General features: G+C 43.5%; 1 protein-coding gene across 3 annotated transcripts; it reads left to right on the forward strand.

Annotated features, from left to right (window-relative positions):
• The first annotated feature begins 3,443 nt into the window (after positions 1–3,443).
• On the forward strand, positions 3,444–14,938 carry bnip3 (BCL2/adenovirus E1B 19kDa interacting protein 3). Of its 3 annotated transcripts, none has more exons than XM_031905059.1 (6): positions 3,444–3,654; positions 8,146–8,323; positions 8,600–8,681; positions 9,038–9,144; positions 9,224–9,373; positions 11,960–12,536. In XM_031905059.1, the coding sequence occupies exons 1-6, from the start codon at positions 3,609–3,611 to the stop codon at positions 12,018–12,020; spliced, it is 624 nt and encodes a 207-aa protein (XP_031760919.1). In that variant the 5' UTR covers positions 3,444–3,608; the 3' UTR covers positions 12,021–12,536.
• Positions 14,939–15,249: the final 311 nt, after the last annotated feature.

The raw sequence follows: 15,249 nt of genomic DNA on the forward strand, positions 1-15,249 counted from the left end.
ACTGGGGCAGCCATTCAAGCTGGAAAAAAGGAGAAAAGGCACAGGTTACATAGCAGATAACAGATAAGCTCTGTAGAATACAATAGTGTTTTATCTGTTATCTGCTATGTGCCTGTGCCTTTTCTCCTTTGAATGGCTGCCCCCATGGCTACATAGCAGCTTATTTATATAAATTATAGTAGACTTTCTGAAGTAAACACACAACTTTTACCAGTGCAGGGCAGCAGCACATTATATTTTAGTTACTTTTATACACTTTCATTTTTTGGTGTTACTGTTCCTTTAGCAACATAGAACATTCTCTGCATGAGGGTTCTAATGGCTAATACATTGGATGTTTCAAGAAAGGGGTGGATGGAATTTTAGCTCCTGAGAAAATACATGTTTACTGAATGTATCTGTTACTGCACAGGCAGCCCAGGTACTGGTCCAGTTGGCAGTTTTGGGACAAACTGAAGATTGAAAGATTTTTTATTTTCATCTTCTTCTAGATCAGCTGGAAGTTAGGTAGGATTTACTTGTACAAAAGGGTCAACTATGTAACTATGTAACATTACATATGCTGCGCCATCTCGTGGTGAAATTAAAACACCTATTACAGTGGCTAACGTACTGTAGATCTGCTCCATGCAGTACTCACAGATAACCAGGCTTTCAGGCGGTGAGTGTTCCAGTTCTACACAGGAGGGTCACAATTTCCATATCCTGAATTTACTCTACTTACTTACTGTTTCTAAAATGTGTGCCCAGCATTCATTTTATTGACCAGGTGCTTAAAATATGTGACCCTTCCGCATAAAGGTAATTTACAAATGCAGTGCACTGCACAAAGTGCAATTTCAGATGAAAATCATTATGTTTTTTACCTACAATGTAGCATCCCCCCACCCCACAATTTCACGGTAATACATAGGGTTGCCACCTTTTCTGTGGCCCCATACTGAAAATGGGCAGGGTTATGATTGCCCTGCCCTTCACTCATATCCAATCACTTATCAAATCATGTCACTTTCACCTAAGAAATATTTCCAAAATACGATCATTTATCACCCAAGATGCTGCCAAAATTCTTATTCACTCTCTTATAATATCTCGCCTGGACTACTGTAACTCCCTATTAATTGGCCTTCCCCTCCAAAGACTGTCCCCACTCCAGTCCATAATGAATACTGCTGCCAGGCTCATACACCTCTCCAACCGCTCCTCCTCTGCCATGCCACTCTGCCAATCCCTGCACTGGCTTCCCCTACCATCCAGGATAAAATTCAAACTAATGACTCTCACATTCAAAGCAGTTCATAACTCTGCCCCCCCTACATCTCTGAACTCATCTCTAGGTACCATCCAACCCGCTTGTTACGCTCCTCTACTGACCTGCTCCTCAACCCCTCTCTCATTCCCTCCTCTCACACTCGCATTCAAGCCTTTGCAAGGGCTGCCCCCCTTCTCTGGCATTCGCTCCCACAAACTGTCAGACTTTCTCCCAATCTCTCTGCCTTCAAGAGATCTCTAAAAATGCATTTATTTAGAGAAGCTTACCCTAATCTTGTTTAAAATAGCCTCAGTGTGCCGCTAAAAGCAACACCCTGTGCCACACCTCTCACACCTCTGTCATGTCCATTCCCACACATTGTGTCTCATCCCTTTCTCCTTGTAGATTGTAAGCTCTTTTGGGCAGGGCTCCCTTCACCTCTTGTATTGGTTATTGATTGCTTTATATGTTACTCTGTATGTCCAATGTATGAAACCCACTTATTGTACAGCGCTGCTGAATATGTTGGTGCTTTATAAATAAATGTTAATAATAATAATGATGCAGAGGGGGTCATTGCTGCTAAACTGTCAGGAAAACTGGAATGAGCTACAGGGTGGAAAAAGTAATGAGTGGGGGCAGGATTGAAGTGGAATGGGGCACAACTGGGGTGGACCACAGGCAGAATAGTACATTGCTGGTAAATATGTAATACTGACCCTGGTTGGTATTTTATTGGCTAGGCTAGAGAAATCCCAGCCGTGCAACCCTAGCCTGACAGGAATTTGCTCCTGCTGGAAATGCTCCCAATGTGTCAGAATGCATGCAATTTTAAGTGCATGTCGCTCCTTGTTGAAATGACTTTCACTTGCAGCTGCATTAGGAAATTACTCCTTTGTATCCATTGTGCCTCTCCCAAGGAATTGCGCACAACAGCACCTATTGATGCCGGAGAACCCTGGAGCTACGTGGGGTCCAGGTGTCGGTAGCTGCAGGGGTCCCGCAGAGGGTTGTGTCAAAAGATCACCAGATGTGCCCAGTGAATTGCAAGTGCCATAGCCCCCACACTGAAAACACTAGAAGCAATTTGCAGCAAAATACAATCCACTGTGGCCTCAATGTTGCTGGAATTGTGGGAAAAATAGGGTTCACAAGAGCTTACAATCAATATAGCAGCTTGCCAACTAAATAGCAGCATTGTACCAAGTCACTGCCCAGTTTGGGAATAGCTGGACTCATGGGCAGCGGTGCCAGGGGGAGGCATTCATGTACCCAAACAGAGGATTTTCCACAGCAAGTAAATAACAGGGATAACAATCCTCCCCTCTGACTCACCCACTGGGAATAGTCAACAAAACCTGCCCCCCCCCAGCCCTGTGCAAACTGCTGTCATGTGACTATGTAGACCTGAAAAAACATCAACATACCAACCTATCAGCACTGAAATATAAAGGGTAACTTAACTTTGAAACAGTTTTTTTTTTCCAATTATGAAAAACTCAGAAAGTCCAATTGCTTTAGACTTAATTCTATTAGATACTGTGTATCATGACCTGGATGAATGACATATAATTATTTGTGTCAGTGTTTTTAAAGTAACATGTAAATGTAATTGCAGTTTATTCCCCTCCATTCTTTGGTAGCAGAAGTTATCTCCTTCATGAGTCAGAACCAGCAGCGCAGAAAATAGCGGCATTTAGACAATGATTTCAGTAGCAATTATATTTATAAATAGCTTTAAAACCACTGGAGTTTTATTAATGAACGTACACTTGTAGATTGTAAGCTCTTTTGGGCAGGGCCCTCTTCACCTCTTGTATCGGTTACTGATTGCTTTATATGTTACTCTGTATGTCCAATGTATGTAACCCACTTATTGTACAGCGCTGTGGGATATGTTGGCGCTTTATAAATAAATGTTAATGTAATGTAATGTAATACTGGGAAGTTGCTAAGAATAACGTTGTCTTTCCTTGAGTAAAAAAACCCACAAGTTGCACTTTACAATCTACAACACGCTGACAGACCCACATAAAAACACAGGCGGCCAATGGCAGGCGTTCTAGCAACAGCCTATCAGCATTAGGATGACATCATGTTTACTCGCTGGGGGAAAGCGCTGAGCTGGCTTCACTCCGGGGACTGGCGTAGTGGGCGGGGACTTGTTGCTGCCAGGGAAGGTGGGCCTCCTCCTGGCCAATCATATGGCGGCTACGCGGGCAACGTGACTGAGCAGTGTGAGGTAGAAGCATAACAATAACAAGGCCAGCGGGAGAGAGGGAGCTGCGGGGAGAGCGGTGCGGGCAGAGCTGAACCCGGAGAAGCTTCTGAGCCAACGCAAGGGGGAACCACCACCATGTCCGAGAATGAGGGGCCGAACCTGCAGGACGAACATTTGCAGGGTAAGAACTCGGCACCAATCCGCTCAAATCTGTGTCCCCAGCTGTTACAGTACTACAGCTCCCAGCATGCACTGTGTAACAGTTCGGCAATAACTGGAATGGCTGAATAGACACAGGCAGGGGTGCAGTATGTTCATTCAGTACTGATAGGGTTACCTCTGCTGCTGCCATATGGAGAAACCAGTGCAGGCAGCAGCACGCCTCTCAGCCATTAATAAGCATGTAGGACTCCCTGGCGGCCCGAAGCTTCTGGGAGTTGGAGCTGAGTGACAGCTAGAGAGCTACCGGTTCCTTATCAGGATTAATGTTGCTGCTTGGCAGGGATGGCTGCCCTGATGCTGATGGGTGAAGTACTAGTAGCAGCTACTTGTCACAGCTACTAATCTCCAGAAAATCATCTGCCATAGACAATACTGAGAATTCCCTCTGCTAAAACACACACAGAGACAATTATCAGTAAATGATCAGCACTGTCTATTTTAGTAGCCACGACAAGTAGCTGCTACTAGTAGCTCTGTGTGTCTTACTGTTGGCTATCCCTGTTATTATATGGGCTGAGTTGAAGGCAGGGATACAGATTTTGGTTATGTGCTTCACCATTTTTGACCTTATAGGTTTATGTCAAGCCTGGTGTTGCCCGCTGTCCTGCACTGACCCTGCCAGCTGTCTGAGTTGCCCGTTGCCAGGGTGCAGGGAGTATCAGGCTTTGTTTAGAGTCCCAGTAATGCAGTCTGTCCATGTGTTTGTTCTTCCGAGTCAGCAGATCCCTGACATCAAGAGATTAGTCTGTACCCGACTCATGAACTGCACGTCCCTGCCCAGCTATCTGCCAGCTGCCCTCATTCTGATCTGGGCGGGGGCGGGAATCCTCGCTCCCTGTATGAACTCACAACTCAGTATGTCTGTATTGCCATGTTTTTATACAGTACTGTGCGCAGTTGACTTATTTATCCATATCTTGATATTCTCAGAGCATTAGACAGATCATCCAACCAGGCCCAGACTGGCAACCTGTGGGTTCTGGCAAATGCCAGAGGGGCTGCTGTAAGATGCCATAGACCAGTGATCCCCAACCAGTGGCTCGGGGGCAACATGTTGCTCCCCAACCCCTTGGATGTTTCTCTCAGTGCCCCCAAACCAGGGAGTTATTATTTAATTCCTGACTTGGGGGCAAGTTTTGGTTGAATAAAAACAAGATTTCCTACCAAATAAAGCCCCTGTAAGCTGATAGTGTGCATAGAGGCTGCCTAATAGCCAATCACAGCCCTTATTCGGCTCCTCCATGAACTTTTATGGTGCTTGTGTTGCTCTCCGAGTCTTTTTATATTTGACTGTGGCTCACGAGTAAGAAAGGTTGGGGACCCCTGCCAAAGGCAGTCACTATTTATTGGGGCTGTTTGGGCCTCTGTGTACTTGAAATGCCAGGGACTATTTTGAATCCCAGTCCAGGCCTGTGTCCAACTATTGTGTGCCAAGATATTCAGGATAGAAAGATGGCTGAAGTAGGGCAAGATTGTAGCAATAGCACTGCGCTGCCCATCCTGCAGCTGCCCGGGGGTGATGGGAGTTGTACAACTGTGATGCTGGGGTTGGACAGCCCTGTTTTCTATACTGAAGCCTCAAACATAAATTGATGTTTATCTGTCACTGAAGCTGATGCTACAGGGCTGATGGTTACATTTTGGTGCAAAATGCATTGGTTTCCGTGAATCTGAATTCATTACTAATTAGCCTTATGTTGTGCCATTTATATTCAATATATACAGTATATTGTGCCGTTTATATTCTATATATACAGTATAGTGTGCCATTTATATTCTATATATACAGTATAGTGTGCAATTTATATTCTATATATACTGTATATTGTGCCGTTTATATTCTATATATACAGTATAGTGTGCCATTTATATTCTATATATACAGTATAGTGTGCCATTTATATTCTATATATACAGTATAGTGTGCCATTTATATTCTATATATACAGTATAGTGTGCCATTTATATTCTATATATACAGTATAGTGTGCCATTTATATTCTATATATACAGTATAGTGTGCCATTTATACTCTATATATACAGTATAGTGTGCCATTTATATTCTATATATACAGTATAGTGTGCCATTTATATTCTATATATACAGTATAGTGTGCCATTTATTTTTTAAAAAAAGTGGGTGCATTGCTCCTGTTTCTTTTTTTGCACACTGCCCAGAGGGGGGTGGTAACCCCCATGATGTGTAGTGTTACTAACCTACCCCTTTAATCTTTAGTTCTCCTTTAATGGGGAAACGTGGAGACAGCCAAAATGCTATTATTATTGAACAGGGTTCCAAGTATCAATTTTTTCTCTTTAAAATGTCATTATTACCTACATGAGAGGAGAGAGATGGGTCACCATGATCCCAGGCGATTTTTTTCCTACTGGGCACACAACCCCTATGTATTTGATGCAACCACAACTTTTTTCCACAGTGAATTTTTGCACCCATTTCGCCAAAAAATTGGCAATGCAAAATGCAGAATTTCTCAGCAAATCCATGCCTGCCGAAAAATTTAGCTTATCACTACCCTGTACCTTTAAATGTGACTTTCTCTGAATATTGTTTGGCTGTAGCGTGCCAAGTTGTAGGCAATTAGCGGATGTTTGCTGATTGGGCAATGGGTTTGTTAGTAAAGCTGTGCTTGTGTAACACTTCCCATTCCTCATTCCTGCGCCCTGTTATCTTTGCACCAACAACAAGCCCAGTGCCAGTGACGCTCCGCTCACACTATTGGTGCAGGGCACTTTGTTCCGGCCTCATTACCTAATAGCCGGTCATATCGGATTTCTATTTTTAACTGAACTTTAGTACTTGTGCCGCAGTGAGAGCTGAAAACAAAAGTCATATGACTGCGAGTCAGTTGGTCGGCAATGACAATAAAGGTGGAACAAAGTGCTCCGCGTGGATATTCATTCGAGACTTACCATTAGGCGTGACATATTGTGTCGTTACTGTGTGGGTAATTATTAGAATACTTATTTGAGTGCAGCTTTTGGGCCAGTACCTTAGATCAGGGCATTTGGGCGTTCCAAGTTGGTAGGAATGCGTGAACTTTTTTGCCTAGTACAGTTTCACTGTAAAATACGCGTTTTCGCCAGTGGCAAATATCTGCACTATAATTTCTCCATGCTGTTTGTTTCAACAGAAATAAAAAAGCAGGGAAAAAAGACAAATGCATAATTAAAATCTATTATTATTAGAATTTCTCCATGCATTTTGTCTTGTACTGTACTGAGGAAAAAAAATGCCCATTGACTCCAATGCATTTGGTGAGATTCTGCCATTTTTTTGGCGAAAAGCTAAACCGGCTACTCGCAAAAGGTTTGAGATCTTGCATCCCTGCCCATATTTTAAGTTTAAGGGTCCCCATTCAGTGGTGTTGGAATCAGTGACATTCATTGCTGTTTTGGCAATGCCAGACTGGTCACCATGGTCTATATCAGGGCTGTCCAACCAGAGGCTCGCTGGCCGGGTGTGGCCTTCCATAGAATTTTATGGCCCCTAGTTTGCTTAAAGTCTCCATAGACTTCACTGACATCATCATTTTAATTTAATCTGGCCCTCGAACATGTTATATGAGAACTTCTCCGCCCACTACATGTAATAAGTTAGACAGCACTGTGTCTGTGTTACATTATATATACAGATCCCTGCCATAAAGCAAGATGGAATTGCTGGAAATAAGTAGCGAGAGTTGCACAATGCCACAAAGTACAGTTTCCTTTTAAAGGGGAACTAGAGCCTGTGTAATAGATTGAATCCCTTCTGGAATCCTTTTTCCTCAGAACTGTACTGTGAAGAACTTGCCTTTTTGCCCCTGTGTGGGCATTAAGTTTAAGGGCACAAGGGGTGCTTTGAACCGTGCTGTCCTCATTTATGGTGTTAGAATCAGTGACAGGCACTGCCAAACTGGTCACCATGGTATATATTATTGTATAAATATATATATAAATATAAGCACATAGCACACTCCCAGGACTCTCCATAATTCAGTCTTTATTCCAACTTGCCATATAATTTTTATATATATTATATATACACACACACACAGATCCTTGCTATAAATCAAGACAGAACTGCTGGCAGTAAGTAGTGACAGTTTCACAATATCACAAATCACAAGTTCCTTTATTAAAGAGCCTGTGAAATACATTCAACCCCCCTGTAGAACCATTTTCACCTCCTCCTGGACCATACCACTGTGGACCCCCAAATATGCCATTGGCTATACCTGGTTGGTTGGGACGGCTGGCGCTGCTGTGCAGGGGAAGTGTATTTTATGGTATTTGCGTGACTGTGACTACTTACTCCTAACAGTTCTGCAATGTAAAACACAGGTTTTATTTCTCCTTTAAACATAATAAAGTCTCTGTCAGTGAATGGAAAAAAAACTGCCCTTCTAAAAACTGACCGTGTTCTTACCTTGGTTTGTGGCCAGCAGGTTCCTGGGTAGAACTGCACTTCAGTAACAATGGAAATTTCCCAACGACGCAGCTGATGGGCCAGGACCAAGGGCCGGCCTCTATATCTATTCACAATGGCGACATGGAAAAAATTCTCCTGGACGCCCAGCACGAATCGGGCCGAAGCAGCTCCAGGGAGAGCTCACACTGTGACAGGTATCTATTAATGGCAACAGCTCTGTTACGTTCTGTCTCTCTCTGCCCTCACAGGAAGGGGACATCTCCGGATCTCTTGGAAGATCAGGGACACAGTGTGCAAATGGGAATCTCTGGGCGGCACTGATTGCAAACCAATGGCCAGATTAATGACTTTGGTTTGAAGATAAATATTTATTTATCGGACTTGTGTTGCCTCTGGCATAAACCGCTGTTGGGTTGATTGGTGCCAAATGTTGTACTAATCCCTTTGTTGTTGTTGGTTTACATGTGAAGCCCACCTCGCTCTCAGACCCCAAGTATCCAGAGATGCAGTGAAAGTGATACTTCAGGGAGCAAGGAGAAGAGCAGCTCTCAGGTAGGGGGTCTCGCCGCCATGCAAGCTGTCATTTCTGTGCCATTTTGCTTTCTCCAACACCTGTGCTAGCAGAGTTCCATTATCAGTTCTTCCAAGCCCAAGCCTTCATGGCTTTCTCTCTATAAAACACACAGAGCGGTATAATAGAGGCTTGGTTCCTTCTGCACACTTCTAATGTATCTCTAACATATTTATGGAATCTGATGATTTCATAGGGTTGGACTGAAATTCAAAATAGGCCCTGGCATTTCTAGTACACAAAGGCCCAAACAGCCCCTTATAGACCCAATAGTGCATGTAGAATAATGAAAGCTCATTTCTGATTGGTGGCTGAATGCTCTTTTGCCTGTTTGCAGTCAGAAGAAGATTACATTGAGCGGAGGAAAGAGCTGGAAAACCTACTAAAGAAGAATTCAGACTGGATATGGGACTGGTCTAGCCGGCCTGAAAACATCCCACCAAAGTAGGAGCAGAGCCATGTGTGGGTGACACGGTGCCGAGGGGAGACATCAGTTTAAAACCCCTTTTTGTGTGTTTTTCAGGGAGTTTCTTTTCAAGCACCCAAAGCGCAGCTCCGCTCTCAGCATGAGGAACACCAGTGTCATGAAGAAAGGGGGAATTTTCTCCGCCGAATTTTTAAAAGTTTTCCTCCCGTCCCTGCTGCTCTCTCACTTGCTCGCTATTGGACTGGGGTGAGTGCGCAGGATGTTAATGATACAAAGCTTCCCATAGGGTGCCTGTTGGCCATGTTTTAGCTTCTGCTTCTTTATTATTACTAGTAAAAAATTTTAAGTGTACATTGAATGAAGAACTATATCCCTGTAATTGTTACTCTGTGATGTCAGAGAGTGACAAATATAAGGCTATATGTCACTTGGATTTAAATCCATGTTTTTTTATTGCTTATTTAAGTTCTCTGTTTGCAGGCAGTTCTATGGTCAGTGTTGGACTGGGAAACATGTGACCTATTGGAGAACTGGGCCTTTAGGGCTCTGCATCATTACTGCCCCATTCTCCTATGCCCAACACCAGACTGGTGGCAAGCCCTAAGCTTGTAGGGCTGGGCCCATTTTTCTCCAAACCCCAGTGGATCAGTGTCCGACCCTGTCAATGGGTTTTATAAAATACCTACATATGCTTGAGGGCTGGCACATCAGGAATGCTCCCCCTTGCCAGGAATGAATGGTTTATCCCAAGCGTTGTACCTAAGACGTAAGCCTATGTAACCGTGGCCACTTGTGTTTAGAGAAAAGACTGTTAAACTCTGCCCCTTTAGCTCTGCCCCTTTAGCACAGAAGTACCTTATCCTGTGGATGTGTAGCCAAGGAAGAGAAGGGGAAGGGTTTGTTGCCAAGAACCTCTTGTGGAACTGTGTATATATACAGGATACTTACGCAGGAGGAAGCAGTCGGCTAAATGTGCCAGAATTATTCAGGCGTTTCTTTACCCATCAGTGCCTCTGTGAGTATCAGTAAAGCGTCATATCAGGAAACTTTTTCCTTAACGCAAACTTTTTCCTACAGTGTATATAAGGGGCACATCTCCCCCACCCAAATGGCATAATTTGTACTGCATATTTCCCCTCCATTTGCCAGCACCATCACATTTTCCTAAAACAAATCCCTCTCACACTGACATTTACATCTGCAAACAGCACATGTGCACTTAAAAGTTCATGCAATCAAGAATGCAGGCTTACACGGGCAAAACTTTGATAAAAAAAATGTTGCTTTTATTAAGTACTGTAATGGTTAAGCTGAGCTGAAGAGGAGGTTAGAAATAAAAAATAGGAGCAGACAGTTAAGGTGGCCACACACGTGGCGATTTGCGATCATACAATCCGCCACAAACCGTTCAGGGCTGAAACGGCAGATAAGTAGGTAGAAACAATAGGATTTCTACCTCCTTCTGCTGATTCAGCCCTGAAGGCAGATTTTGCTCAGGCGCCTTCTATGGCGCCCGATCAAAATCTTTTAACCTGGCCGATCGGCGAGTCGACCGATATCAGCAGCTTCCTGCGATACCGGCCGACTTGCCGACTTGCCATACATGCACCGAATATCGTATGAAACGAGGTTTCGTACAATATTATCGGTGCGTGTATGGCCAGCTTTAGAGCAGAGTTTCTGGGGGAACCAGCAATACTGTGTCTTCATTGGCTGCTTGACTGGAGGGTGTGTTTAGTAGAGCTGAGAAGAACTGAGCATGCCCAGTAGCCAACAGCCAAGTAAATTCCTGAGGGAGGGGGCCAAGGAGGAGAAGGAAATCTAAGTGATTAAGGGGATTCTGCAGCCTTACTATTAACCTCTGGACAACCAGAGAGGTATTGGAAGATTCCAGAGAGGCTGACTTCCTGCTCTGCTTGAGGATGGAGCAGTAGAACCCTGGCCTGTTTTTGTTTAAATGCAAAGCATATTACTTAGCTGTTTCATTAACATCTCTTGTGAAATATACGGCTAGCAGTTTTGGAAATAAGATGCAAGGTTTTTTTTAATGAAGTGCCCTGTCCTTGTATGAACCGTAATAGTGAAGGACAGGGTGAGAATGGCATGTTGATTAACTGCCGAGGGAACTCAGTACATTGTGTCTACATAACCTGTACCTTGGCCAGAGCAGTGAATAATATGGATACACAGCTTCCTGCGCTGCTGTACAATCATTCTGCTCTGACCCCTATCAGTGGCCTCCATAATCTGCCCATTCAATACACCCAAACTGCATCTGGATTGAGTGAAAAATTGGAAATAAAAAGATATATAAAGTAGTTGAAGTAGTAGTAAGCACAATATTTACTGGGATTGCTTCTTATTCAGTGGCAGCTGGACCTAAGAAAGGCAGAATTTCCAAAGCATGTGGAGCTCTGTTCTGTTATACTTGTTGCTCTTCACATATGCAGACCAACAGGTCAAACAGAACAGAGCTCCACCTGCAGATCAAAAGGTAAAAGAATAGAGCTTCAAGTGCTTTGGAGATTTTGCCTTTTTTTAAGTATAGCTATCTTGATCTGAAGGTGGAGCAAGGTTCTGTTTGGCCAGTTAGGCTTCACATGGACCTGTATTGGGTTGTTTGACTTGTTGATCTTCAGGTAGAGCTCTGTTATGTTTGACTTGATGATCTGCAGGTGGAGCTCTGTTTTTTGCCCTGTTGATCTGCAGTGTTCTGTTTGGCCAGTTGGTCTTCACATGGAGCTCTATTATGTTGTTTGATCTGCAGGTGAAGCTCTTTTCTGTTTGACAAGTTGGTTTACGCATTTCCTTCTTGACCCAACTGTGTTTCAGATTCAGTCTCAGACCCTTGGCCTTGGGGACAGCGCCTGTTGGTAGAACCTTTCCTTCTTGACCCAACTGTGTTTCAGATTCAGTCTCAGACTCTTGGCCTTGGGGACAGCGCCTGTTGGTAGAACCTTTCCTTCTTGACCCAACTGTGTTTCAGATTCAGTCTCAGACTCTTGGCCTTGGGGACAGCGCCTGTTTGTAGAACCTTTCCTTCTTGACCCAACTGTGTTTCAGATTCAGTCTCAGACTCTTGGCCTTGGGGACAGCGCCTGTTGGTAGAACCTTTCCTTCTTGACCCAACTGTGTTTCAGATTCAGTCTCAGACTCTTGGCCTTGGGGACAGCGCCTGTTTGTAGAACCTTTCCTTCTTGACCCAACTGTGTTTCAGATTCAGTCTCAGACTCTTGGCCTTGGGGACAGCGCCTGTTGGTAGAACCTTTCCTTCTTGACCCAACTGTGTTTTAGATTCAGTCTCAGACCCTTGGCTTAGGGGACAGCGCCTGTTAATAGAACCTTTCCTTCTTTACCCAACTGTGTTTAGACAATACCAGCAACTTTGTGCAGCAAATTTATCTTCTGTTCTTTCTTTTTTTAAAAGAGTCTACATCGGAAGACGCCTGACCACTTCCACCGGCACTTTCTAAAGGAGAAACTCTCAGCATGAGATAACGGTGAACACCCAAGAGCGTGACTCCTGAACTCACTATTCGTTTTAGCCTTTTTTTTGCTCTGTAAATGAATGTTGCTTGTTGAGCTTAGGGGGCCGTCAGCCCCAAAAACTGAGGTGACATTTTCATTACGAAATTAACGGGCATGTTTAACGTAACTATCCGTCTACTGTGAAACGTAACTGCTTCATGCAATAGTACAAGGTTCTTTTAACTACAGATGTGTTCTTGCGCCTCCTGCGCTAGGGAGGGAATGGCCCGTATGCACCAGTCCTAATATGGGAACTTCTAATGTCTCCAGATGGGAGGATTCAGGTCTAAGGAAATGAAATTATATATAAATATATACGTTGTACTGTGATTGAGATGAATTCTGGAGCTATGTGCACAAATAATGACCCTATTCATATATGGTAGTTGAGATTGTGGCCAATAACCCAAAAATATGCCCTTTTTATTCACGTAGCTACCGACCTTGAATTAAAAATAGAATTTAAACAAGTAAAACAAGTGTATACAGCAGCGTGCAATGCAGTTTCAGAATAGTATCTCAGTTTTAGTTGGATGTTTTGATTGGTTCTCTGTTATCCAGATTGCTGGGAATAACTGTGTAGAAGTACCTGATTTCTGGGAATAACCGCGTCACTTGTGCTTATTGTTTGGGCTGTTGGACAATGTGACCAAGTGAGTGGCTCCTCCTACCGTATCCCTCTGTTGGATATTGTACCGGACTGGCGAAAGTATGGGCACGTAGATACTCTGCATAGTTAGAAAGAGTAAAAAGGAGTGAGGCGACCACTTTAAAAACTTGAAAAGAATCCCTCAATAGATACCGTGGGCCCCCGGGGCTCTATATCTATATGGGGAAGACATTACACAGGGGGCGGAGTAATGTGAACATCCATTAAGTACTCTTTGTGCCCTTGTAAGTCTCCCACACTGTGAAGTTGTCGCTTACAAATGATGTGCTGGTCGCCAAAATGTCGCCCTGCACCCAACCTGGCAAGGCACCTATATTTATAGACCCACCCCATCTCTGACTTCATGAAAGGGGCGGGGCAGAGGGTGTGCCTATAAAGTAGGGCAGAGTAAGGTAGCCCAAACTCGCCCGCGGCCCACAGGTACTAAGCGAAGCTTGGCCTGAACCCACTTGTCCCGTGACTTTTGGGCCGGCCTGCACATCAGAACCATCTGCTTCCGAAACCCCTGGACAATTTGTAGCAAGAAGCAAAAGGATATTTCCCCTGTAATGACTATAGGGCAGTCAATGAGACAGAGATCTGCAACTAAAGGAAATGATTTTAAAATAAATATATATATATATATTATAGCAAAGTTGTAATTTTACCAAAATATCTATTATCTTAACCCCAGTTTTAAAAATTTAAACCTATTTAATGTTTTTAAAATGTCCCAGAATGCTCAAGCACCTTAAAAAGGGTGGGGGGGATCTTCAATAGGATGAGCTGGAACGGACCTACAACTGCCAGGGTTCAGCGGGGTGTGCTTATAGCCGCAACTCCCAGCATCCTTTAGCAGGGGGTCGGGCGTCCCTGTTTAAAGATTAAAGCTCTGTAGGAAAATTAATGTGAAGTTTTCTGTAGCCAGTGATGGGTGTATGTACATGGAGATTCATATTGATGAGCTTCATTCATAAGCCAAAGGCATTTTCTAAAGGGATATATATAATATCCAGTATCAAGGAAAATTGCACTTTTGCAGCTTTTTGTTTTATCTGTGTACACTAATATCATATATGTGGAAGAGCAGCGCCCTCTGCTGTTTTGAAAAGAAGGCAAAAGTGTAAATGACTGATGCAGGAAGCGTCTCCTGGCGTTTATTTGCTCACTGCTTAATGATAAAGTATCCGGGTGAAACTAAAGCATATATATAGTGAATAACGTAAGCTCTGTTGTGCCGGAACAGCATGGGGCGCTACTGTTACATATTAATGATATCATGGAAAAGAATGTAAATGACAAAAGTGCTCAGAAGAGCAATGTGACATTTAGATGGGTAATTGCCCCCCTTGAGGGTCATTAATCACAACCCTTGTATTTGGGAATTTATTCACTGTAATATGTTTGTACTGTTTCCCTTTTGTAGGATGCTGATTTATAGTAACGCGGGTTCCACTCATCTGCTTTCTGGTCATTGGTGGTGCCATAGTCACTCACTGGAGTGTAGTATTCAGTGACCATGCAAACCAGGCACGCCCACCCCCCTCATCCAAACTCTGTATATATCATAGCCCTGCCATGAATGTTAATACAAGTGATTCTGTGAAAAATAAAGGTTTGTGTTTTGAAAATCATATTTTGCTTTTGACCTTTTTTTACTATTTTGCACGGCAGCTTTATAGACGTATTTTCCTGGCAGTTATGTTGGTGTCAACAAGGCAGGAATGGTTGGTATGAGCAATGATTAGGTTGTGACGACTGGCGTTGTGGTTATACATTCCCAGTTAGACAAATAAAGGCGCAGTGGCTCTTTAACCTTACAGCACCCTATTCATGTCAGTGGCTGGTTAATGGGGGAAACAATATTGTTTACACAAAGTATCAGAACTTGAAAATGGACCAGTTTACCCTAGCTAGGAGGCCTTGTTCAGCTCCTTTTTATGCC

This window comes from Xenopus tropicalis, chromosome 7 (genome assembly GCF_000004195.4).
Source record: "Xenopus tropicalis strain Nigerian chromosome 7, UCB_Xtro_10.0, whole genome shotgun sequence".
Classification (NCBI taxonomy): Eukaryota; Metazoa; Chordata; class Amphibia; order Anura; family Pipidae; genus Xenopus; species Xenopus tropicalis.